Genomic DNA, 27947 nt, shown 5'->3' with positions numbered 1-27947 from the left:
TTAAGAAACTATGACTCGTAGACTTAAGTTACTTAATGGAACGAGCTATGGTTTTTACAGATAAGCAAAACTTCAAGTATAACTTTCAATGCTGAATTCCTATGGTTTTGTACGCATAAACAGTATGCGTAAATATAGCAAAACCTGTAACCTTTGGTTTTATCAGTGAATTTCAATGGGTTTTCTTTTCTGCTGGGGCCAAGGTTCGGGTGGATCTGCAGTAAATTGTGTCGCTTAAAAAAAAAAAAAAACACAATTTTAGGGCCGTAAGGGAAATTCAGGGACCCCTCTATGCATCCCCAGGGGTCAGGATAACTCAAAGTTCCATAGTCCAAATACCAGGGGCGTGCCAATATTAGTGAGATTAATTTAATTAACAGATGAATGAGATATAATAAATATTTAAGCTTTACTACTTTTAACTATGTATATAAGGAAACAATATTTTTTTATGTTTTTTAATGATATTAGTGTGAAATTATATTTTTTTCGATATTTTTGTACACTTATTATAAGGATAGGAAATGTACATTTTTGTGAACAATATTTTTGACACATTATTTCTGTTACACACTATTGTTAATTCTGATAATACATCATGATCCCCAGGACTACGGTTCCTGTGCTTTCCCTTAAAACATGGTCAAATGGACTTATCCCTGGTTGATATATTTAACTTGCATACAAGTCCCTTCTATATCGTGTGGAAAATGCACTCAGTGTTAGTAAGTTAAATGATAACTGTAGACTGCTGCACCTATTGTGCCGAACATGGCTTCTGGCCTCCCATGTGTTGCCTAACGGCAGCAGGTTGAAAACCTGCTGTCAAACCTGTCTAAATAACAGGGGCTGTTTCTCCATTAGGGCTATGGGTTGCACCCTTCCGAAATTCCAACACATTTACATGAAAACACATTAAATAGATCGATTTATTCAGAGATACGATCATATCTTTAAATAAATGGATGTGTTTAAGTCTGGGCGGGTTGTCTGGTTCAGCCTGCCTGTCCCGCCTCGCTCTGAAGCAGGAGACAGAAGCCAGGCTGTAAATCAACTTTCTGAACTTTGTCGCAGGACGCAGGGCTTTCTGTTGAAAAGCCCTTCATTGCCATTGTGGTCTAGGGTTGTATGAACTCTGTAAGCCAGTAACGCAATTAGCGTCAAGGTTTTGGGCGTTTGGAGACTTCATCCCTGTGTCATTTCAGACGTCCATCATTCACAGGCATAAGATCTCACGCTTTCGTCATATGTGAGAGTGGATGCAAGTATGTCTGATCTGGCGCCTTTTGCTCGGTAATGGTGTCTGCATGCTAAGGCTTCATTGTGTATATTGTGCTGAGACCTTCATCACACTTACCTCCCCCACTGTCACACCCCAGGCCCTCGCTGCAGATTGCTCTCTCTGTTAGAAGTGGAGCTGCAGCATTTGTTCCCCTGCGAAACAGATCCAAATAACAAGCAGTGTTCTTGTTACCTTGCGAAGTTGATCCAAATATTAGAGTCAAGCAAGGCAAAAAATATGCCTACAGTGGACAGTTCTCTGGTGTACGATGTTAAAACTGGCCCTGGCTTCATGCTCCTAAGTTAACACTAATGCCAAAAACATGGATTTATTCGCAAACAATGAATGTTAAAAATGTTAAGGGAATGTATTTCAGTGAATAAGGGCATCTCATATTTCACATGCTTTCATTTAATCTTGCATTCCCCAAGAGTAAGCTATTTTATAATGTTGTTGTTTAGCTGTATTTTCTTCTGTGCATTCTTTGAGACTTGAGCCATGCCAGGTGTTTATGAGGGGCTTTGATTGAGTGCACAGGCGCTAAGGCTGAAGCCAAACAAAGTCCCTTTCAGTGGGGTTGCCTCTCTGCAGAGCAAACAGAACAATGTTTATGTATTCCTTTTGCAACTGAAATTCTGTGACTCTGTGTGTGAAGGGGGTACACAGATGTCAAAATATTTACAAGGCAAAAGTATGAGAAATTACAGTGCGTACATTTGAGGAAGTGCAGTGCATGTTTGTGGGCAGTGAGTGAAAAGTGTATGTTGAAGAGGAAAGAGAGGTGGTTGATGATGTGCAGATGAACAAGATATGCAGAGAAAAAGAGGATACATATCTAACACAAAGCACACATAACTGAAGGCTAAAACTCCTTCCACAGGCCTCAATGCTATTTAATTCACTGACCCACAGTTTCAGAATTGAAACATTTCTAATATTCATTATTTATAACAAATCATTGTTGTTACAATAGCACCCAAATAGGTCACCCCGCCCCCGCCACTGGCACTCTGTTCATCAGTAGATCAGCCATCAGCTAGGTGCTCTGGATTCTACCCGCTGATTCGGAAGCTGCTGCTCTTCGCGCCGGGCGAACTCCTGCATTCCTCATACTGACTTAGATCTGAGACGAGGGGTGGCAGCCCACTCTCGCTTAATTGCTTCCAGACTGCCACCACAATTTTCCTCCTTCACTCTGCGGTTCCAGACAGGCTCCATCAAAAAGCCTAATGCTGAGGTACAACATGGCAGCTCGTGGCTTAAGGGGAACTAAGATGAAAATTCTTCCCAAGAGTACTGGAGCCACTGGAACGTCTGCCTCTATACTGGACCCTGAAAGCAATGCAAGAGGTAAAAAAGACCCTGGAGGAGGAAGTAAGAAAGCATCTTTATGGGTGACCCAACTCGATTTAACCACAGCCCCTCTTGTCTCAGGCCACTCCAAGAGCACCATCAGTTTGAAAGCTTCAGTAATAGATGCAACAACTGACCACTTGACCCAAGTTACGTGGCCCCCGGTTGAACCAGAGCTGGGAGAAAGTACTCCTATTGCAGCGGTCACAGAAAAGGGTATGTCCACCGGAGGGCAGTTTTTACGTCCAATTTCTTCCCCAGAGCTGGTTGGGGAACACTTCTCGTCCATCACCAATGGATCACACTCCTCGGTAGGCAGGAACTGTACCTCAAGCGACGACGTACAGTCGGACTCAAACTGCAGCCGCACCACAAATGAGGTAGGCAAATCGCAGCGCCGGAGGACCACCTCCAACAAATGGAAAGGGAAACAGCATGAAAGCCACAGCCAATTGAAGTGGGATTACTCTGGCTCACAGCTTTCCTTTCCCAGTGAAGAAGAACCACCTAGGGCTTCTGGTTTGGACAGAACCCGGACAAGCTTAGAGTTAGGAGCAGAACCCTCTTTGTCTCAAGAAGCAGTTTGGACGGACAGTTGACATGCAAAAAGCACGGCCCAAAAGCTACAAGAGGGATAAGAAAACTGAACAAAATGTGCTCAGATATTGCAGCATGATGATCGAAAATCACACAGTCTGGAAGCTGAAGTTACCGCTTAAAAAATGCAGTATCTCCCAAGGCGCTTGCATGACTAATGTCATGTGGAACCTGGAGGACCAGGAGAACAGGCAGCGCTGGAATAACCTACGACTTTTAAGGATCCTCAAAGGTGTGGAAGGAGATGACCCTCGAGTTTTTTATTGTGAAGCTTTTGAAAGGCGCATTTCCCGAACATCCCAACTGGAACTAGGACTTGGAGATACAACAGACCCATTGTTTCCCTTTCACAAGGAAAAAGCAGCTACCTAACGAGGGAGAGAAACACAGAGTCTTTTTGGGGTTCTTCGGAAACTTTTTACTAAGACAACTGGTTTATGAACATGCTTGCTAGAACTCCAATTGTTTTTTGAAAGGGTATCTTTTTTTGCAAAACGAGATATCAGCTATGCTACAGTTGAACGCAGATGGCGTCTCACCAGCTATTTGTTCCTTTCCAACAGCTGGGAGCCCAAGTTTAAAGCTTAAAATCAATGTAAATGGTTCTCTTGCAGCTTCAAGTCGGAAATCAAGGCGCAGGTATATCTAAATGAAATTAAGGCAAAATCTGGGCATATCTAGTTTTTCTTTTTCTTCCTTCTCTCTTTTGAAAACAGTAGCTGATACTATTTCTCTGGTGGGGGAAAGGAAGGGGTTTGCAGCATAAACAGGAAGTACTCAATTTAATCAGTATTTGGAAGTATTTGGCCTGTTATTTAACCTATGTTTCTTCGTAACATGGTGGGACCAGGTGGTGGGGTCCTATTCTTGGCGTCCCTCACTCAGGCTAGTCCTGATTGCTTGGTATTTTGGGGTGCAGGGGTATGGGGGGAGGAGGTAGAGGGGTTCAGGGGGATAGGGAGGTTTGAGGGGCAGGCGTTAGGCTCACATCCTGAAACATGGCCCTAAATGCGCAAAAATGATGCTTTGTTGCTCTCGCAGAGTGTTTTCAGGGTTAATTGTGAGTCTCTGGCTTGTGGCTTGCCGTTTTTGGATCTTGGCTTTATGGGAGTTATTCCCTTTTTTTTCTTCTTCCTTATTTTCTTTTTCTTTTTTTCTTTTCTGTTGCATCTGGTATTCTATCTGCTACATTGCAATGGGAAAAGCACTCAAACTATTATGTCAAATTTAGCGTATTTTAGAATGGTCACTTTTAATGCCTGTGGGCTAAATGACTTATGAAAGGTTTCCAAGGTTTACGACTGTGAGATCTGCCTCCAAGAAATACACATTGAAGGGTCACACAGCCTGGTCTTTTAAATACACTGGTATAAACTTTGATTGGAGAGACTTCACGGGGTGCTCGTGTCAGAGGGGTGGCTATTGTAGCCCGTCATAGTAGCCTCTTCCAAATCATTCAAACTAAGGTGCACCCTCATGGGAGAAGGGTTCTTACAGAGTGTAGGCCTTCATCTAAGCCTTCTTTCACCTCATGCTCGATATATGGTAGCACAGCAGATGACCCCTGGGTAATTAATTGGCTCTCTGGGCAGTTGGCTCATTGGCCTCTCCCCATTATAATATGGGAGGACCTGAATATTAACTTACCATGTGACTGAGGTATGAATCACCAACAGCCCCATATAGGTTGAAAACCCAAAGTCTAACAGGCTTTGAGGAACCTACTTCATGTTCACAGGCTAATTGATGTTTGGTCTCATTTGAGACCAAACCATCTGGGTTGTACCTACTATTCTCTCCCTCATCAAGCACATGCCTGCAGGGATGTGGAATTCCTATAGCCCGACGCCCAGGACATATTGTTTGGGGTCAAGGGCAACAAGTTTTAATGTGTATTTTGTCCTTGGGACAAGTAGGCCCAACCCCCCTGCAGCACAAACCCTTTGGCTGCCAGTTTGCAGTAGCACATTAAGGGCCAGGAAAGGGCACTGCCTGAAGTTATTATTTGTGTGCCTATGTTAATGCTGTTCGAACTTATATTCATGGTTCAATAATTGAAAGCCTTTATTATTAGGGTGAGTGCTCTAAGTAAATGCAAGTTCTGATCGCACTACTGACAGTGGTTACAGTATAAAAATGTGTACTCACAGTTTCAAAGTTTAGCAATATGAGGCTATGCATAATGCTGCTCTCTGATTAGATGCAAATATTTGCAGAAGCTTGAGAGCAAGATTAATGACTCTGCTTTCAATATAAAATGTTCCTAAAAAAATGAAAGTAGGAAAAAAACATTTTGCTAAACTACTGTGAAATTTCAGGTACCGTTTTTTACAGCATCATTTAGTAAAATGTGTTGATGCATGCTAGTATTTCGCAAAAATATTCATATTGGAAAATCAGTGTAACCAGTTTCAATTAGATTATGAGAAACAAAAATAAACAAGCATTGGCAAAGCCAGTAGGTCTGAAATTAGTGATCAGCTTTTTAGTTTTGCCAATACGCGACTTGTTTTGGCATGGTTTTTGTAAAGCCTTCTTGATGTGAGAGCTGCCGGGCCCTCACCATTATAACAAACATTGGCAAAAGCAACAAAAAAAATTGGTCTAAAAAAAGCACACACTGCCACATTAGTTACAGCCACTGAACAAAAAAAACTACTTTGCGTGCCAATATACTCCTTGTGAAAGAGCTTAATGCCGTCACTCACATTGAAGCCAGCCGATACAGAGAGAGGGAGAGAGAATTTTAACAAACACAAAAGGTTGTGGTTAACGCCAGATCAAGGTAGGGGCCCTATTATTAAAGAAAATCTCAAAAGTGCACCCTTGGTATATGTCCTTGCATTAAGTGCAGCTGTATGGCTTTCGTGAATTTACAAGAATTTATATAAGTAGGGCAAGAAATGTACTCCTGGAAAATATTTGTGAACTGCAGTTTATCATGAGCAAATTTGCATGTGTAGATTTGCTCATGCGAAAACCCGGGTGTTTGCAAGGTCATTTTCCCATCAACCACTTTTTTCCCAACTCTGGAAGAAGGTTTACGTCTGCCATTGTCAGGAGTAAATTTCCAACATTTCTCAGTATGGGAAAAGATTAGAGAAGAGTTGTTGAATTCCTTAAAACATGCAAGTTAGTAGATTTGCACAGACTGAAAGGGCATTCCAACCTTGGAACTATTGCTTACCACTACCTTCAGTCCCAGTAAGTAGCCCTGCAGAAACGTGGCAACATAAAGGGATTGCTAGTATTCAAAAACTACTATGGTATGAGCCCTGGCATAATCAGAGAGGCTATATAAGAGCTCTTATATAATGAGATTGCTGCCATAATTTGTTGCCAAACCACATGGCACCAAAGGGGCAAGTGGATTATGTTACAGGACAAGTAGATTTATGAAGCAACTTGCCCCATGGACAAGTAGATATTTTAATAAATTCCACACCCCTGGCCTGTCTAGACTACTTTCTAGTTTTACCGACAACTTAGCATTCGTGACACCAGATCACGCTAAGGCAATCGAGGTAATTGAATGTGAGGCTCAAAACTTCAGGGAGGTCTCAAGTTATGCATTAAACAGGGGAAAACACAGATAATTGTAAATTAGATAATTCAATTAACACAAACGATGGAACTTCCTTCCCCGTTCGAGCTTTTAATCGGCCCAGAAACTTGGGGATGTTTGTGGCAACCATGAGAACATGGACATTTTAAGAGAGTAAAGTTCAAGATTCTCATGGGAACCTATAAGGTTTTTACCGGCGTCCGAAAATTACTAGGGATTGGTAGATTGAACTATTATACTCCCACCAGAAATAACGAGAAGCTGACTGATATATTTCGGGGAAACTACTTTGCAACTTGGTTAAAAGTAGGAGTCAAAAAATTGGGGGCTTTTTACTCTTCCGATGGGGTTATGGCTTTCGAAGACCTTAAAATAAAATTCGGCCTTAGCCATAAAGAGTTTTTTAAACATCTATCAATCAGGAACTTTTTACAATGAAAGGCACAGGGGCCCGCGGGGTTTGTCAAATGTGAGCTTATGGAGAAACTATCTGAGCTAAATTCGCAGTGAATCAGGACAATCTATGGCATCCTGAATGGCTTAATGACCGATGACTTGAACAGGATCTCTGTGAAATGGCATTTAAAATTAGGCATTACGGATGGCGATTTTCAGACAGCCCTTCGCTCTGCACAAGGCGATTTACTCTCGGCTAATTTGCAAGCCCAATTTTATAAAGCTTGCTTTTTACTGTACCACACCCAAGCAAATTTGCGAAATGGGTGGCCGGTAATGGCACTAAGTGCCCCTGGTGTTTCGAGCAGGGTGCCGATTATGTACATCTGTTCGCACCCTGTGTGAAGCTTGGGCTTTCTCAGGATAGTTTTATCCCGAGACGTCCTGCTAACACCTTATAGTATTTTATTGCCTCCTAGGCTCCGTTTTTGCACAGGACACTTATCATAACCTCTAGATGTTGTTGTAGCTGGTATTTGCACTCTGCTATTTAGGACTCTGCGAGTCTTATGCAGTGTTCCAGGTAAAGGTTTCCTATTTTTCCAGCTTTCTATGAACTCAATAGTATATATAGGATTGAGTAATCTAAACCAAAAGAGTTTCTCTGGATTGTTGTTTATTGCCTGTGACCTGTGTGGGGCTGGGTGAGCTGGGGTGGGTGGGTATCTGGGTGCTGGGGAAGATGGACTTCTGGTGATTCATCATGTTCAGATGTAAACGCAGTTAAAAACAACATTAAAAAATAAAAAAAAGAGTTGAAACATTTCCAATAATAATTATTTATAACACATTATTGTTGTTACTCATCTTTCTTAAACAACTAATACCCATTTACAAAGGCAATCATACTGACAAGCTTTAGGTGCATGTGAGTTGTTTTGACATTTATCTAGATACAATTATATCTCAGAGAGAAACGAAAATACCGGTCAGGTGGCCCACTATGAGAATCACAGAATTGTACTTGACTTGTTCCTTTATAGAGAGACCCCACTTTTTTCATCCCACTTTAAGAACTGCCTGCGCAAATTTATATATGACTGGTTGCAACCAGCAGCTGTGGGTGCTTCTCGAAGACTGGTTAGAACATATTTTCCAAAGTTATTGCTGCATGCAGTGCAAAACAACGGGGAAGCATAAATGTTGACCCCTTGCATGCTTTTGATGGCCCCCGGATGTCCAACGTCATGGTGGGCATGTGCGAAGGACGTCCGGGGGCCGTCTGCATCTTGCCCGCTAATTAATGTGCTCGCACAGCGCGAAAATGTGCACTGCGCGCAAGGGGTTAAAGGGCTAAAATTGTCACGCTGTACAATTTACACATTACAGTAACAGTTCAACATAATAATGCAGGAAACTATAGGCAGTTTTTACTCTGCTTAATATTTCAAGACTATACCTTACCACTGCTTTATAAGCCTTGCTTTATCGCTACATTAATTTGCTTTAAAATGCACCATTTGCCATTTAAAAAAAAAATTATTTCTAGGAGAGGTACTTGTTCACATCGCTTGCTATATAAAAGTCATGCCCAACGTGTATGCCTCTTTCAAATGGCCGTTACAGAAAAAGGGTATACCCAAATAGTGTCACTGGGACTTGGGTCTATAGCGGTACATATAGGGAAAAGGGTCCCAGTACACATTTATTAAAGACAAGGAAAACAATTAGTGCAATAATCAACAAAGAAAATAAACAAAGATTCAAACACTTGAATAGGTGCACTGTTATTTAATCACAATGTGCCTTCTGATAATGTTTATCAAAAACCATTACAAAACTTATTCAGAGAAACATTTGTGCCCCAATAGGTAAGGGAAGGAAGGTGTCAGTGAAAATGAGTGCCAGGGTTGGGAAGGGATAAAGTGACGGTCATGTGACCCTTATCAACACAACACTGAATACTATATTCAACACAGAGCCAGAATACAATACAACAAATGTTCATAAATTCTATATTGCCATGCTTAAAAAATCCTCGTACAGATCCTTCTGTTTGGGGTAAAAATATGATGTTGTCAGTTGCTGCTACACAGGAGAAAGTCAAGAGACTGCAGTAGTAGGTGCATAAGCGTCAATTAATGAAAAGACTAGGAGTAGCAGAAGAGATATCAGACACCACCTGACCATTACGTTCAGTCACAGACATGATCACACATACACACCCTCTCTCTCACATGAATTCTCTCTCTCCTGCAAGCATGCAGACAACACAAAATATATTTAAAAGCATTAGTTACTAACCACATCTGCCAGGGAATCCTACTTCATTTTTCATTATTCTAAAAGTGAATAATATAACTCACAATTGGTAAAGTATAGTGATATTATTCACTATTAGTGTAATAAGAAATTAACAGAAAACAAAGATAGGGGAGTTTCAACCGACGTAGATAAGGGCGAAGTGCACTTGTGTCCTGGCACTGATTTTGCCATCTCTGACGCCGAGGGGTCGAAAATATAGCACATAAAGCTGATCTCATCATTTAATAACGAAACCAGTTTTGCCATTTACGCTAGTAGAAACATTGTAGAGTTTTAAGTCTGCTTGCTGCTATTCTACCCTTAAGGTCTAACTGTAGAGAAATTATGGGTGTCCTTACCACTTACCAGCGTGAGTAAGTAATTGCTGGAGTACTAATTGGTATTATGATATTAATGGCTGCTTTGTTAATCGGGTTAATTTCCCCTGCTGACCTTGGTCCTATTAGGTCCACACCTAGGCTCACTATGCATGCACACCCTGTAGAAGATGAACATAGTTTTTACATTAGGATCTTCCATCAAGATAGTTCAGAGGGAGATTTCACTACCAATGCTATTTGTAGATTGCTATATGAGCATACATATGCTATGGAGGCTAAATACTGTTACGTCTGTGCCCATTTGCCGGCTTCAGTGTCAGAAGGAATTACCTTTCACCATATTCCCCTTACTTATAGCATTACCTGTTGTATTCTGCGTAGCCTTTTACATAGATAGGTACACTTTGAATGTAATTTTCCAAATTATGACCTAATACTTTCTGAAGTTCCTCTTAGTAAGAACATACATCCCCATCATCAGGCAAAATAAATGGATACAGCTTGGGGATTCTTTTGACACCCTGCCAGTATTGATACTGCTTGTGCCAATAGATTAAAGTTGATGTGCTTCATGAGTACTATAGAGAAGCAGTTTATTCATGACTTAAAGGAGAGGAGAGACAATGTACCACAGGTCAATGGGAGGAGAGGATATTCTGAAGAAAATGTGGAAAATGGAGGTTGAGTATAGGAAAGAAAATCAGATAAATATTATTTTTATAAAACACATAAAGGCCCAGAGTCACCTTGAGGCTGCTGCTGTGCTGCCGAAAAGTTGGCCGTTAAAGAGGGGCCCTTCCCAGGTAATAAATTGCCAGGTTTTTATAGCTTTCTCAAACAGCAAAAGACTGGTCATTCATTTAAGATTAAGAGGTTTGCTGTTCCAGAGTACGGAGGTCCAGGTTATGAAATTCTTGCCTTGAGGAAAATTGAATTTTGCCCTGTCATGTGTCCCTACGTGTTCCCCATTATATGTTATATGTGCATGATCGATATGCATATGTTACCCCTTTGACCGAATAAAGACGCAATTATAGTTGTGTCCAACGTTAATATGCCAGTTATCCAGCCCTCGTGAAAGCAACGAGTATTAGGCCTATGTTGCCAACGTCTTTACATTGTGCACGTTAAATCATCGAGTTGTCCCCGTTTCTAGGCCTCACAGGGCCCGGACACCAGATTCAAGCTTCAAGTCTCCTGAATCACTCCGAGGAGCGATGCAGCCCCTCCCGCATCCCTGACCCTTCACTTACTTCCTGCCAAGCAGCGCGGTGCCCGGCCTGGCCTGCCTGCCTGTCTGCCAAGAATATGTTATGCCTCTAGTTATCAGTTCAGCTCCCCGGCTTCACATTCCTAGCTAACGAACCGCATAAACATCTTCATCTATAGTCTAGTCTTTCTGTCTCCATGCAAGAGAATTACTGAATTAGTATCCAGAGAAGATTCATAGCACACGCAATACATGTAGAATATATGCCTGCACCAGCCTTAGTGTCAAGTAGCCTTTGCCCTGATGACTTTTAGATTCAAGCAACATGTACTCCAAACACAAGATATCAGATATGCTATAGGTACATGTCGTCCTGACATCCCAGACTTTAGTCTCCTCTTCTAGTGCCAGAAGTCAGAGCCCCCAGCTCTCCCCAGTTACACGTCATGGCCCGTTTGCGCGCACCAGTAGGTTAAAGGTTCCAGCTGCCCAGGTAGCCCCCTCCATGTATCCACCCATTTATGACACTTCTGTGACGTTTACATCACATGTCTCCGTGCACGCCCAGTGCACGCCTTCTTTATACGCCCATATGTTCTTATCTTTCGTTTGTCACTTGTTACGCCTACTGTATGCAATGCAATTGTACTGTTTTTACTATATATACTGTATGATGTTAATATGACATTAGGCTTTTTTCTTCCCCCTTGTGTCTGTCCCTTCCTGAGCCTTAGCAGGTGATGGAACCCGATGGTCCATTGGCTCGAGCCATCTGATTAAAGCCCATACGACTCAGATACCACGGATTCTGCCTCTTATTTATTGAGCTATCCTTTTCAGTTAATGCATAGAAAAATAGTACAGGTAATTAATTATTTATTTACCACAGCCTCCCCAGGAGGACTGCCTGACGGTAAACATCGTTTACAACGATGTTTTCACAACGCGGTACCTTTACACCGCGGCTGTGACAACGCAAGTCGTTACCACGACTTGCGCTGGAGGGCGCTCAAGGTCTAAAAATAGTTAATTTACTATCCTAACACCTTCCCTAGGGTCCACGGGGACTGGTGTTAGAATAGTAAATTAAACTATTCGAAATCCGCGCCCCCCCAACGCAAGTCGTGGTAACGACTTGCGTTGTCACGGCCGCGTTGTAAAGGTATGCGTTGTGACGGTACGCGTTGTACCGTCATATATCCCTGCCTGACCCTGCGGACAATCATATTTTTGACCGAAGTGGAATGGAGCATCCTAGTGGGGATGTACCAGCTAAAACTGTGCTTAAGGAACTCTGGGCCAGTACCATGAAGGGCCCTGAAGGCAATACAGAGAGCCTTGAAGGCAATTCACTTTCTGATTGGTAACCAGTGCATTTTGTCTAGGGCATGGGAAGCTGATTGGAACCTGGGAATCCTTAGAAGCATACAAGCTGCTGCCTTTTGCAGTATATGGAGTTTTTTAAGAAGTTATTGTTCTAAGTTCAGATAAAAAGCATTACAATAGTCTATTTTCAACAAGACAAGAGTTATTACAAAAGTATGTAATTCGAAGGGAATGCATGGGAGAACTTTACTTATTATCCTTAAAGTGCTGTATGGCAATTTAGATTCAGAATGAATTTCCTGATTCATGCCCTTATATAGGTACAGTTCACATTGCCCTTATATAGGCGTGGAAAACCAGTCCTTTATTAGGCATAGCCCATCCTACCCAAATACAGGCATGGCTACTTCCATCCGTTCATCTACGTCACAACGATTTCTTGGAAAATCAGACTCTTAAGCTGAAGGGACTTCCCCTAACCTGGATATTGATTTCTCCAATAAAATCATTATTATGCATGAACAACTATTCCTTAGGGGTACATCCATGACATTCATATGCCCGACTTTACATCAATACATGCATTCCTAAACACCTTCAAGGTATAAATATACCTTCACTTGCTATAGCAAAGCACAATGTGGTTCGGTGCAGTTCGACTACCTACTTGCACGACGCAGCTCGCTACAGCAAGTGCCGAAGGAAGCCAACTCTCCAGCTGACGCACTGACCAGATGCTGTCACCCTCTGCCGAGTATCCAGCTCCAGTGTTTCTGACTCCTCTTGTGGGGATTGGGAGATCAAGTCGGTGAAAGAGATACCAACCTCTCTCATTCTAAGGTATGGAGTTGATTAGAACCTAGAGAAACCTTTGGCAATTCTTGGCAGAACTAAACCTATGCTAAAGACAAACACCTACTTCTTCCCTGGTACTAGACCTAGGTTAGGAACTTTGGGCCCGATACACAGAATGAACTTAAGACTAAATCCTAAACTTACTACTATTTGGTATTCACAGAATGCACTTACTACTTTCGGGATTCACAGAGTGAACTTACTACTTTCGGGATTCACAGAATAAACTTACTACTTTTAGTTTTCACAGAATAGATTTAAGACTACTAACTCTAAGTTCGAAATCGGGGAGTAAATTCCGGCCCGGAGGCGGAGCTTCTGGCCTGGAGGCGGAGCTTACAGCCTGGAGGCGGAGCTTATGGCCCAGAGGTTGAGCTTCCGGGCCGGAGGCAGAGCTTGCGGCCCAGAGTTGGAGATTTCAGCATGGCAAAAATCCCCACCTCCGAGCCGGAAGCTCTGCCTCCGGCCCGGAAGCTCCGCCTCCGGGCCGGAATTTACTCCCCGATTTCGGACTTAGAGTTAGTAGTCTTAAATCTATTCTGTGAATAGCGAAAGTAGTAAGTTTATTCTGTGAATCCCGAAAGTAGTAAGTTCACTCTGTGAATCCCGAAAGTAGTAAGTGCATTCTGTGAATACCAAATAGTAGTAAGTTTAGGATTTAGTCTTAAATTCATTCTGTGAATCGGGCCCAATGGGGTAGGCGTATTTTAGAAGCACCAGTTGAGTATATCTGAAAGAAACAGGTTAGTATTAGATTCCTTACCTTAGAATAACCCCAGGCGTCAGTCTGGATCCGGAAACTTTTGCGTAGCAGTACCCCTGCGCGTCGGTAGGCGTCGTCTGCAGGCGTCCCCTGCGGCTCCGCGTCGTCGGCGTCGTGCGCCGTGATGACGTCGCTGGAGTATATAGACGCCGCCTCCGCGCGCTGACGTCAGTTCTTCTTTTTTCCGCGCCAGTTAGCGCAGATCCGAAGAGCAGTACTCCGGTCTTTTGACCAAGTTTATTGTTAACTACTTAATCTTCTACGGTGCCGGTAGGATGCCCGGTTTCAAGGGTTGCGACGAGTGCGACCGCCTGATGTCGGTCACCGACCACCATCGACTCTGCCTCCGGTGTCTGGGCGCGGACCACGACGTGGAGTCCTGCGTCGACTGTCGGGCCTTGACTGGTAAAGCTAGGCGGGAGCGGTCCCGCAAGCTTCTCGAGCTCCGTGTGTCGGCCCCGCGTCGAGAGCGGTCCCGGTCCGGTCGGAGGTCGAGGGAGCGGTCGAAGGAACGATCGCGGAGCCGCCATGAGCGCTCCGGGAGTCACCACCATTCCTCCGGTTCGTCAGGTAAGCGTAAGAAGTCGGGGCGTCGTCATCGTACCCCCGACTCCCCCCGACGCCTGCGTGATGCGGCCGGGGGCTCGGGTGACCCCACCCCCGCGGCCCCGCGTGGGTTGCCGACGCCGTCTGCCCCATACCTGTCGGTCCCTGGGGAAGGCGCGTCGCGTGAGGAGATCGAGGCCTTCCTCATCGCTATGAGGGCGAGGTCTCCTCCGGCGGGGCCTACGGCGCCTGCGGGCCCGTCGGTCCCGTCTGGGGGCCCGAGCGGTTCGGGTGCTCCTGCCTCGACGCCGCCGGTGGCTCCGGCCTCGGCGCCGCTGGGCCCCTCAGGTTCGTCGCCGGCTGGTCTACCGGCCTCTCCGGCGTCGGTTCCTTTGGGCCAGCCCGTGGTCCCGCCTCCGCGCGGTGCAGCGACTCCGCCGTCGGTTCCGGCCGGCGTCGGGTCCCCGGCGCCGACGCCACGCGGCGCCACCCCCATTTCCCCTCTGACTCCTGACGCGGAGTCGGACCGGCGTCGTCCGACGCCGGATCCGGCGCCGATGGGGCCCATTGACCCCGAGGTCTATATCGTCGATCCAGAATACGGCGATGAGGACGAGTATGGAGAGGGTTGGGAGGGGTCTGAGGACCCTTTATCCCGTGCCTGCCAGTATGATGTGGACTGGGTAGGTGATCTGGGTGATGCCAGTGGTCTGGACGAGTCGCCCAACCCTGGGTTTGTCTCCCCGACCCCTGTGGCGTCTGAGGCAGGTGCTGCCTATTCGGTGGTCCTGATGAGGGCTGCCAAGGCCCTGAGCCTTGAGCTCCCTGTCGCGAAGGTCAAGCCGAACATTCTGACCGAAGTGTTTAAACCGCAGTCATGCCCCCAGGAGCCTCTGCTGCCGTTTAATGAGGCCCTGACGGATGTCCTTTTGGGCACCTGGTCCAGGCCCGCTTCCGGTGCACCGGTTGACCGGAACGTTGCCAGGCGTCACCGTCCGTGCTCGGACGACCCTGCCTTCCTATCCACCCATCCCTCCCCGGAGAGTCTGGTGATCCAGGCCTCCACTTCGCAGTCCGCGTTCCCGTCGGCTCCGCCCGATCGGGAATCAAAGCGGTATGACCAATTTGGTAAAAAGGTCTTTTCCTCTTTGAGCGCTGGACTGCGGTCTTGTAATACCGCGTGCCTCTTGGGCCGCTACACACATTCCCTGTGGGATACGGTCGAGGAGTGTTTGCCGCAATGCCCCCAGGAAGTGCGGGACAAGCTCACCCGGGCCTTCGTTGAAGGCCGGGATGCGGCGCGGTACTCGATCCGTTGTGGTCTGGACACGACCGACTCGCTGGGACGGGCTATGTCCACGACGGTGGCGATTCGTCGCCATGCTTGGCTGAGATCTGCCAACTTCTCGCCAGACGTCCAAAATACACTCATGGACATGCCATTTGATGGCAGTCGCCTGTTTGGTGACAAAGCGGACCACGCGCTGGAGCGCTTCAAGGACTCCAGGGTCACGGCCAAGTCCTTGGGTCTTTAGACCCAGCGCCAGCAGACGGGTTCGTTTCGCCCCTTTCGTGGCCAAGGGAGGGGCGGTCCCACACGTGCTGCCAGCCACGCGCCGCAGAACGCTCCCCAGCGCGGTGGCGGCCGTGGTTTCCGCCGTGGTGGCGGTAGAGGCCAGCGGCGAGGTCAGTCCACGCCTCCCCCCGCTGCTGCATCCAAGCCTTCCTAGTCCGAGCTTTCGGGCTCACGTGACGCCAGTGGGTGGCAGGGTTCGCCATCACCACTCCCGCTGGCGCGCGATAACATCGGACAGGTGGGTGCTGCAGCTCGTTCGAAGGGGCTACGCCCTCCCCTTCGAGTCCACTCCTCCAGCCATGCCACCGCAGAACCACCGTGTGTCGGGGGACCACTTGGCACTTCTGCAGGAGGAAGTTACGGCCCTCTTGGCCAAGGGGGCCATCGAGCGCGTTCCTGGGCCAGAAGTAGGGTGTGGTTGCTACTCCCACTACTTTCTGGTGCCCAAGAAGGACAAAGGAGGCCTGCGTCCTATCTTGGACCTACGGAACGTCAACGGCTTCCTCCGGAAGGAGAAGTTCAAGATGTTGACTTTGGCTCAGGTCTTGGCTGCTCTGGACCCACAAGACTGGATGGTAGCGTTGGACTTGCAGGATGCGTATTTTCACATCCCCGTCCTGCCGGCCCACCGGCGTTACCTGCGGTTCACGGTAGGCCACGAGCACTTTCAGTTTATCGTGCTCCCCTTCGGCCTTACCAGCGCCCCACGGGTGTTCACGAAAGTGATGGCGGTGGTCGCAGCTCATCTGCGCCGGTTGGGGGTTTCAGTCTTCCCCTACCTCGACGACTGGTTGTTGAAGGCGGGCTCGCCCCAGGCAGTCGTCCACCACCTTCAGATGACGGCAGACCTCCTGCACGAGCTGGGGTTTTCCATCAATGTGCCGAAATCACACCTGTGTCCCTCTCAAAAGCTCCTTTTCATCGGAGCGGTTCTCGACTCGGCGCAGTTTCGGGTTTATCCCCCGGAACGGCGGGTCCGGGATATTCAGGCTCTGATTCCCATCTTTCAGCCGTTATCCCGGGTTTCGGTCAGGTTGACGCTGCGGCTTCTGGGGCTGATGGCCTCCTGCATCCTACTGGTGCATCACGCCAGGTGGCGGATGCGGGCTCTGCAGTGGGACCTGAAGTTTCAGTGGGCCCAGCATCAGGGCAACCTATCCGACCATGTCCTGATCTCGGAGGGCACTGCGAGACAGTTGCAGTGGTGGCTTACGGACCGCGATTGGGTCAGAGGCAGATCCCTCTCCCTTCCCCAACCTGAGCACGTGGTTGTGACGGACGCGTCCCTCCAGGGCTGGGGTGGCCACTTGGGAGAGGCGGAGATCAGAGGCATCTGGTCTCCGGCGGAGTCCCGGCTCCATATCAACCTGTTGGAGCTGCGGGCGATTCGCCTAGCACTGAAGGCATTCCTCCCCTTTGTCAACGGGAGTGTAGTGCAGGTGTTCACGGACAACACCACCGCCATGTGGTACTGCAACAAACAGGGCGGTGTGGGGTCGTGGACCCTTTGCCAGGAGGCTCTGCGTCTCTGGCAATGGCTGGAACGTCAGGGCGTGACTCTGACGGTTCAACACCTGGCAGGTTCTCTGAACGCCAGGGCGGACGAACTCAGCCGTCGGTGCTCGGTGGATCACGAATGGCGTCTGAACTCGGACGTGGCGAGAGGCCTCTTTCAGCAATGGGGAGAGCCTTGGTTAGATCTATTCGCCACAGAAGAGAACGCGCAATGTCATCAGTTCTGCGCGTTGGAGTTTCCAAGACGGCACTCGCTCGGCGACGCCTTTCGGCGCGAGTGGAGTTGCGGTCTGTTGTACGCCTTTCCGCCTATACCACTTCTGCCCAGAGTGCTGAAGAAGATCAGGCGCGACCGGGCCCAAGTTATCCTTGTGGCTCCGGACTGGGCTCGAAGATACTGGTATCCCGAGCTACTCAGCATGACAGTCGGTCCCTCGATCCGCCTGCCCCTTCAGGAGGACCTTCTGTCGCAGCAGCAGGGGACGGTCCTCCACCCGAACCTGTCCAGTCTCCACCTCCATGCTTGGAGATTGAGCGGCGGCAGTTGAGGCCATTTGACTTGCCTCCTGAAGTCTGTGATGTAATTCTGGCAGCCAGGCGTCCCTCCACGAAGTCGGTATACGCCTGCCGGTGGAACAGATTTGTGGCATGGTGCACAGCAAAGGCTGTGGATCCCCTTTCTGCCCCTCTGTCTGAGGTTCTCCTCTTCCTCCTTTCCCTTGCCCAGCAGGGCTCTGCTCTGGGCACTATCAAGGGCTATCTTTCTGCCCTTTCCGCCTTCTTGAGGCTACCTGATCAGCCATCTTTATTCAAGTCCCCTATTGTGTTAAGATTCTTGAAGGGCATCACGCACATGTATCCTCCAACTCCGTTCGTGATGCCTCAGTGGGACTTGAACCTGGTCTTGACTTTCCTGATGTGCGCTCCCTTTGAGCCCCTTCATTCCTGTCCTCTCCGTCTTCTCACTTTAAAGACGGCCTTCCTGGTGGCCATCACCTCTGCCAGGAGAGTGAGTGAGCTCCAGGCTCTTTCTGTTAAACCTCCTTTCTTGTCTGTTCATCCTGATAAGGTGGTCCTTCGGACTAGACCTTCTTTCCTGCCCAAGGTAGTCTCTGCTTTTCACATTGGGCAGTCCATCACCTTGCCCTCCTTCTTCCCGCCTCCGCATCCTTCAAAGGATGAAGAGCGGCTCCATCGTCTGGACCCAAAACGTGCGCTTTCGTTTTACATGGATCGCACACGCCAGTTCCGGGTGGATGACCAACTGTTTGTTGGCTACGTGGGTGAGAAGAAGGGAAGGGCGGTGCAGAAACGAACCATCTCTCGGTGGGTCGTCCTGTGCATCAAAGCATGCTACTCTTTGGCTCGGAAGGAGCCTCCTGTTGGGCTGAGGGCCCATTCCACTCGGGCCACGGCGGCTACTACTGCCCTGGGCCGGGGAGTCCCTTTGCAGGACATTTGCCAGGCGGCCACGTGGGCCTCGCTGCACACCTTTGCGAGGCACTACTGCCTGGACAGTCAAGTCCGGAGGGATGGCTTCTTTGGCCGTTCGGTCCTCCAGGACTTTCTGGTGTAGGTTTGTATTGGTTCGCAGACCCACCACCGGGGTTGGTATTGCTGGGGTATCTATTCTAAGGTAAGGAATCTAATACTAACCTGTTTCTTTCAGATGAACAAGTTACTTACCTTCGGTAACGATATATCTGTAAGAAACAGTAGTTAGTATTAGATTCCTTACCGCCCCACCCATCCTCCCCGTTCTGCGAACTGATACCTAGGGTTAAGGACATCCCTTTCAGGGCCCTAGTTTCAAATGGCACCAGTGTTAGTTCTCACATGGCTCTGCGTGTTCTGGCGCGGAAAAGCTGTGTGCAAAGAACTGACGTCAGCGCGCGGAGGCGGCGTCTATATACTCCAGCGACGTCATCACGGCGCACGACGCCGACGACGCGGAGCCGCAGGGGACGCCTGCAGACGACGCCTACCGACGCGCAGGGGTACTGCTACGCAAAAGTTTCCGGATCCAGACTGACGCCTGGGGTTATTCTAAGGTAAGGAATCTAATACTAACTACTGTTTCTTACAGATATATCGTTACCGAAGGTAAGTAACTTGTTCTTTAGCCTGCGTTATTTATGTATGTATTTTTACAAGTCATAGCAACAAACAATGCTATTACAGTATTATTTTATATTACTGTTTACGCTGTATGCATTATACTTTGCATTCTGTCTAATGATTGCAGCAGTTCACCTCTCTTGCATGAGAAAGAAGACTGTTCAATAAATCCTTTTATTGAAACGCCCGTCTCTCTCTTTCTGTGCAACTCTGTAGAAACAAAGCATGCACAATTGACTGAGTGAACTAGTTATCTATGTTTTCCACGACTCTGAAGCTATGTTTTGATTCTTGGGGAAGCAAAGTTGTCATGTTTATGCGGTTGTCAGAAACGAATCCCTTCTTGTGTATTCGAGAATGTTTCTAGTGACCTCTGAGCTAGTTGGCACTCACAATTAAGTTTAGTATACTCAATAGATGCATACTTATTATCCGACTTTACCATTTAAGAGGACTTTGAATTAAAATTCCTCACACAACAAAAACGAAATGTTTAACTGTTCCCAATCAAATGTTAGCACTTATTAAATGTATCAAGGCAACCCAATGCTAGCAAATGGGAGAGGTAGGCCTCACAGTAGTCAAAAAAGAATTTAGGAGTTTTTCAATACCAGGACATGTAAAACAGAAAAGTACATGTCCAACATTTTAATTACAACGTGCTCTCCTTTATGGGCTACACAGGCCCAGGACTTGTCTGCAATAAATGGAGAATTTAAGGCTTGGCAGGGGAGGTAAATTGGCAAGTCATATTGACAGTTTAAAACTGCATTCATTCAGGCTTCAATGGCACACCTGGAGCATGTTTGAAGGAGCTACTTAAGTGGGTGGCACAATAAGTGCTTCATGGCCACTAGTACCATTTAATTTACTGGCTGTGGGTACAGATACTACCACTTTACTAGGGACTTACAAGTAAAATTAAATGTGCCAATTGGATAGAAGCCAATCTTAACATGATATAAGGAGAGAGCATAAGCACTTTAACACTGGTTCGAAGTGGTAGAGTGCACTGAGTTCGAAGGCCAACAAAAACTAATTCAGCAAAAATAGGAGGGTTAAAGGCAAAAGGTTTGGGGATGATCCTGCAGAGAGGGCCAAGTTCAACACAGAACAATGGGGCAGTACACATGTACTGTACTTCCTAAATGTGCTTCTGGGATTTGCAACAAATTGCACAGTTCATGATACTGATGCATGTCTAAGCAGAGACATCCAACTCATTACCCATATCAACACCATACTTGACCTAAGTTTACAGTCTGTCCGATAATCCTGAATCATTTTGAAATGGTATTGTAGTGTAGTTCCTATTATCTCAATAGGCTCTGCGCATTGGAATAATACCTTCAATGGTATAGGCCTAGACCAGACGTTAACTAGGTCTTCTATTGTCGATATTAGACTTAAAGTTTTGGGCTTGCCAGCTAGCTCAGAGTTCACTTAAAACTTTCTCGAATAGGCAAGGAGGAGTTGAACCTCCCTGGATAGACAAGAAAGGATTTAGTTTCTGACAACCATAGAACATGACAACTTTGCTCTCCCCTAATCAAGAGTGTATCTCTAGAGTCGTGTGAAAACAAAAGACAACTTATTTTACTCAGTCAGTACGTGCATTCTTAGTCTCACCAGATTGTAGAGAAAAGGAAGAGACGGGCGTGTTCAATAAAAGATGTTATTTATTGATCAGTCTCTTTTCTCATACAAGAGAAATGAATCGATATTATCGCAATACTTATGGTTAAGTAAAGTGCATACAATAAAAGCAGAAGTATAAAATAATACTGTAAAAACATTTATATGGTTTCTAAACCATATGGTGGTTTAAAATGGATAAAATAGATACATACACATATACATTTGACTAATCGTACTCAACTGGTGTTTCTAACTACGCCTACCCCGGTGTACCTGACCTAAGCCTAATACGTGGGCGGGAATAGAAAGTAGCAGTTTAAGTTAAGTTTGTTTTGCCAAGTGACTGACTCAAGAATTCTCTGCAAGGGGTTATTCAGTTCTGTACCTGGAATTTAGGATGAATGAGGGATGGTATCTCTCGTCTCTGGTCTCGATATTCCAAGCTGCCTGCGAGGGCTGCTCGGAAGCGCCGGAGCTGGATTTCTCGGCAGGAGAAAGCAGCGTCTCGTTCTTAGCGCGTTAGGAAGGCGGGGCTGCGCCAGCGGGGTCTGCTCTGCTCTGTGCTTCGGCAAGTCTGGCTGCTCCGATCTCGTCACCACCGCGTGTGTTTGCTTAAGGCAATACCGGTAATATTTATACCTGTAAGGTGCCGAGATTGACGTAAGGATGGACATAGATACGTCAATAAGGATGTCATACGAACTGGTCGTTAGCACATTCTTTTGCTGAAGTTCTCGTGAAATCAAAACAATGGCCGCAGGGTTTTTCCCAGGTTGTCATAGGTTTGATTTGTTTTGAGAACTCCGTATGCCTTATCAGGGGCTGGAGGAATATTGATTGTCTAATTAGATGGCAAGCGTTATGACCTAATCAGATAACACGTTCCTGTGCCGTGGTGTGGCTTAATCAGATAATGGTTTCTGCATCATGGGATGGCTGCTAGTTAACTTATTAACCAGATCAGGGTCAGGAATAGGGGGATCGATACAGAACCTATAGGAATACATCACAGTATATGTCTGTAAGAAAGCAATACAATTGTAACTTAGCTAGAACATAAGAGGTGCCTGTTTTGTGGAACATTAAGTCTCATAAACTACCTCTTTTTGCAAACCATGGATGTGCAATTTGTATCCTGACTGGTTTGTGAACTCAGTAAGCGATGCAACCTATGTACTAAGGGGTAGCATCACAAATTGTCCATTCACTGGTGATGGCAATATTAATTAGGCAGTTTGCAACCTCCGTTGATTGACTGCTGTGAATGCATGAAGGCCTGCAAGGGACAACAGATATTCATCCCTGATTTAACATTTCCAAAGAGGAAACATTTCTTTAAAGAATAAAAAAGCAGCCTCTGCACATTCCCATTTGGAGACACTTTGAGGGACAGGCAATTGCCCCATCCATGAAGGCATACTCCAACCCTAAAGCCGCCAACTTTAATCCCAGAGGGACAATTTCCCCTTTGTTAATTAGTTATCAACACGAGGCAGCGGTTGGTAGGTGTCCCATAGTTATGGACTGTATTTGCAGTAAAAAACAATCAATACATTCCTTTGCGAGTTTCGTATAGAAGGGACTGCCTCTTCCCTGCCCATTGCTATTTGAGATTTACAGTGAAAGGCAAAACCCTTTTATGATGCGAAAGGGATTTCATACATTTTGCAAAGGTGTTTTGCATTCCCAAACCCTGATTTTTCCCCCTATAACAGACTCTGAAGTCTACAAACATTTGTGGCTGAGGCCGCTCATCCAAGAGAAACAAGAATTGGCATAGACAATAGGTCTCTCTTTTGGGACCTTATAAGTATTTAGGTATGCAGCACAATATCCTTGTTGCAACAACAGCAACTGTTGCATGGCTAAACACTTATAAGGTCCCAAAGGCGAGACCTATTGGCTATGCCAATGCATTGTTTGTTCTTACACAGCAGTCGAAAGAACAGATGTACAGTAATAAGAGCCAAGGTGAAACACGTTGTAGGAGTCGCTGATGTAAGGTTTGGGTCTGCCATCTGCATCAGGAGCTGTCTGCTGACGTCAGCTGCTCAGGCGCATGCTTAGGGTGGAGGCAGCTATGATTGGGCAAGAGGGACGTAGCGCCTGGCACACTGACAGGAACATAGGCAATAGGGTAGGGGGGTTATTCAGTGAGAGAGGTACTGCGTACAAAGAGAAAACACTATTTACTCCATGTTTGTGATTTCAAGATAGGGTATTTGTGACCAGCAACCAATTTCTGAGGCCAGCCTTCCTTTTCAGTGACTTTTCTGTAGTCTTCTACGCAAAGTAATTTGTGAGTGCTGCTTACAATTTTTTGTTTGTACATATATCGACTCAGTTCTTTCCAGAGTATACATTTAGTAATAGGTTTGAAGAACCAGTCCTAATGTTAAAGTGCTCTGCATTGTCGTCCAGGCAAAGGGCCCGAGGCGCTGTCCACATGAGATTGTGAGTGTACTTAGACACATCCTGAGAGGATGGTCGAAAATCTGGAAACTCTGTCAAAGAAGAGGGCCTGCAAGGGGCTACCTTTAGAACAAAACGTATAATCCACTGTTCTTAGTCCATCCTCAACCTTCCAAATCATTCAGGGGTGCATAGAAGCACAGGATGTAGTGTTATGCAGTAGAGCCCCCTCAAACAGTAAGCCATCATTGCCTCCTTCGAAATTAAACAGCGGATGATGGATGAATTGAAACTATTTTTTGGTAATGTAGCAATCTTTTTTCAGTAGTCCTTGGAAGAAAATGAGTTTGTGTTCTGTTTAAAATAACGTTGGTAATCTATGATTTGATGGCGTGGTTCCTTCTCATCAGGGCAGAAGTTATGTGGGACCGGTGGATAGTTGGAAAAGAATAAGCATTTCTAGATTGGTAATCCAGTGTTTTTTTGAAGAGCAAAAATGACATCATAATCGTAGGAGTTGTGGAGTTCAGCAAGAGAGATGAGACAATAATTGATACACTCACATCTGCAGATGCTCTACTTAATTGCATTTGTTTTTATATCCAGCCTTAAACATCTGAGCATGTTCCTGATTCTATATTGTAGTTAGAAAATATTCTCGTAGTTGTGCCAATTGGCAAAATGCAAGCGCTTTCCAAAAGCCTACGCCATCGTAAAGTCCGATCCATGGGCGTAACAAAGGCCACCAACCATTTGGACAATTAATGCATTCTGTGGTATATGAGCAACTTAGGGGCCCCCTCATCACATTCTGCAAAAGGCTCCGGCCCCATCATTTTGTGTTACGCCACTGGGCAGCTCAGTGGGCAAATGCATTCACTGCAGATATGTGCAAATAACCCGAAGGTCACCAGTTCCCATCCTGTCTATGGAGTCTTTCAGCTTTCCAATGGCGTATGAACGAGTGCTAACGAGTAAGTGCAATTAACACTAATTATCATAGCGATTTCAGCAGTGATAAAGAGCTTAATAAACACACAGATCAAACTGAACTGAATTGCGAACTTAAAGTTTGCCGTTTACACTTACGGTGACGGAAAGTAAAGAGTTCAAATCCCAGAAAGCCTGATACAGACTTGCGTTCTTCCGAGGTTGGTAAAGAGAAATACCGGAGATGAGGCGATGAGTCAATTTCTCAGAGACACCGCGGTTATTGCACCCTGACCCTCTTCTTAAGTTAATTTAGGATATGTGTAGATTAAAATATCTGTGGCTTCTCCTGGCACAATGCAAGCCATCTTTACTGCGCGCTTATCAGTTATCAGGACCATGTCCCTAAACACATATTTGTTTTCTGTGCAAATAAAAAGAGAATGCTAGGAACAACAAGGTTGTGCTTACCTCACCTGATGGCTTGGTCTGCAGGTTGGCATGTTTCAAAGGTTAGGCTAACGTTGGAGGCAATTTAACCAGTGTTGAATCGGACTCTCTCCAGATAAATGTAAATGTACAGGAATTTATATAGCGCAAATCACCGAGCAGTTTCTAAGCGCTTGCTTAGGGAACCCGTCCTGGTATTCCCCTGTGAGATAACCCCGGCAGGGTATCCGCAAGGTGAAAGCCAGGCATCCCGCCGCGAGGGGCCGTTGTGGAGATTAAGCAAGCTATTGCCCAGAGTCGCAGAGTGTTAACCCGTGAATCGAGTAGGCACCGGAGCGAGAATTGTCGAGTCCATGGACATTTTAGGACTTAAGACCCCGCCGAGCCTGGAATTGAACCCTGGTCCCGGATTGACCTCTGCTTCCAGGTCTGCCTCCTCTAACCAGTGAGCCACACTTCTCCACACTTCTCCAGATAACATGGGAGCCGCCAAGTAGCCCTTGGAGTCTATTTGGGGCAAGGAATGCGATCAGCTGGGTTAATGGTTATCATTCATCAAGGGAAGAACTTGCTCCATTCTGCCTCTTGGAATTACCCGCATCCCCAGCGAGGAAAACAACCTCTCCTTTACACCTCTGCTTTTGGGCAGCTGATTTGGTGAAAGAGCTTGATGTATTGATTTCCATGTCTCATGCTCCCAGCTGCAGATTTTTGGTGCTGCTGACACTATCTGCGTGCAAGGCATTTAGAGCTGTCAAAACAAATAAAGAACAAGCGCTGGTGCATCGCAGTGGGAGGGTTAAGGGGAGTGCGGCCCAGAGCAACCAAAGTGTTTCCATTGCGGGAGCCAGCCAGGGGCACCATGTGTTTGCAATAATTACTAACACATGGCGCCGCTCACTCCCGCAAGTGAATCACCATACGTGCACGCGTTGCCTTTGAAGGCAATCGAACGTGTGCATGTTTTAGCCTGAAAAAGGCAATCGATGGCTACAGGTCTCTTTCCTATTCAGCGCATGTGCGCTGCATAGGCAAGACCTAAAAAGCAGCTCTTTTTGTGTAAATGTCCATCACTCTCGAATAAGGATCCTTGGTTTGTCTTTACACGCCACATGAGCCCTGGGGCAAATTTAGTAGTAGCCCTCATTAGGTCTATTCATTCACAAATCATAACTCAGGTGATAAAAGCCCATCTTATCGACTGGCATGTGACCAAAAAGCTGTACTTGAGTCCACTGACCTTCCCACCTTTCCTGCTGACTCATATGCAAAGCTCTAAATGATTACCAGAGAGATATTAAAAAGCTCAAAGGAGTACTGGGGAGTATTTACTGGATTGTCCCAACTACAGCCAGAAAAGTTGTCTGTTTGTCTAGGGGCTTTAAGACAAAGTTTTCTCAGAATCTAAATGTGACACAGCTTCTCCAGCAGTTACTCTCATCAATCATACTTGCCATGGGGCGGCCATCATCCTGCCCTGTGTTCTGCACCAAAGCAGAAACAAGGGGTCCCAGTGGAACGTGCCAAGGTTTTGTGACAGCAAGTATAGTCCAAAACCATAGATCATCTGCCAAACCCCTAATTGGGGATGGTACCTCATTTGCAAAGAGGAAGTTGTCCCTTTAAGAATAATGCCAGCAGCTTTGAGGGTGCGCAGAGGGGAGCCGGCCTTCGGCGATAGGACCACTTCCTAACCCACCAAGGTATTCTTTTTTTGTTCCCATCTAAAGCACATCCAAACTTAAAAAACTTTCGGAGTTGGGTCCTGATTACAACTGGTGAGGAATACGGTGGAGTATTTACCACACACAGTAAAGTCCACATTTGTAAAGCGCACACTCACCCGTAAGGGTCTGTAGGCGCTGGGGGCCGTCGGGAAGATTAAGCGAGCTATTGTCCAGAGTCGCATGGTGCTGGGCTAACCTGCTGCCGGAGCCGGGGATCGAACCGTGGTCCCCAGATTCCAACGTCAGTCGCCCTGGCCACGGCGCCACTACCATTAACCAGTAACTACCATTATAACAAAGCTCAGCATTTCAATCCCTGGCAAACTCCTGTTAGCACCCAGTGCAGAGTATGGAAACACAGCAGTAATTGCCTTTTCCTGTTTGAGCTCTGCAAGCTGGATTTGTAACGAGACAGTTCTTTCCCACTCAAAGCTTTCCGGAACATAATGCATTGACATGGTATGTGGTTTAATTTCTACATCATAGGATCACGTATAAGTTGACATCTTCAAGGACGTCTATAAATATAACTTTTGCCAATAAATATGAACACAGTTGACAATAAGTTAAGAAATGTGATACATTTACACGTTTTCGGTGATCCTAGTGTAATATTTGTGTTTTTACTTTCCATTGCAGTGTCACCCAAGTGGCTGCTTGATTGATCTCTGCTTGCAAATGGGGGTTATCATGGTTTTAAAACAAATGTGGAACAACTTCATGGAACTTGGCTATCCGTAAGTGCTCGTTTTTATTATGCATTATAACTTTCTGGTAATGAATATAATCTGATTATGCTCAGATCTGTCTGAGATAAAAAATTCATAACTGTTGTAAATGAATATTAATGTAACTAGCTGAGTTCTCGATATCCTTGGATGCGCAACCCCTTAGGCCTATGTTAACAGTAATACAGGAATACTGCATCAATATTCGTACAACCCGGAACAGTTAACACCAAACATGTCCAGCCAGGTTGCGGTAATACTAGGACATTAACAGCCTGATTCATGAAGCGAAATAGCGCCCGCAATGGCTGCGAA

At 46.2% G+C, this 27947-nt stretch overlaps 1 protein-coding gene across 1 annotated transcript in view; it reads left to right on the top strand.

Annotated features, from left to right (window-relative positions):
- The window catches only part of ANO3 (anoctamin 3), a 1634736-nt gene that overhangs the window by 1445971 nt on the left and 160818 nt on the right, over positions 1 to 27947 (top strand). The window contains exon 20 of the mRNA XM_078684212.1: positions 27544 to 27641. Within this exon, the coding sequence (XP_078540338.1) occupies positions 27544 to 27641 (98 nt within the window). The remainder of the gene's footprint in view (positions 1 to 27543; positions 27642 to 27947) is intronic.

This window comes from Lissotriton helveticus, chromosome 3_2 (assembly GCF_964261635.1).
Source record: "Lissotriton helveticus chromosome 3_2, aLisHel1.1, whole genome shotgun sequence".
NCBI lineage: Eukaryota > Metazoa > Chordata > Amphibia > Caudata > Salamandridae > Lissotriton > Lissotriton helveticus.
This window is presented reverse-complemented; position numbering and strand designations above follow the sequence as displayed.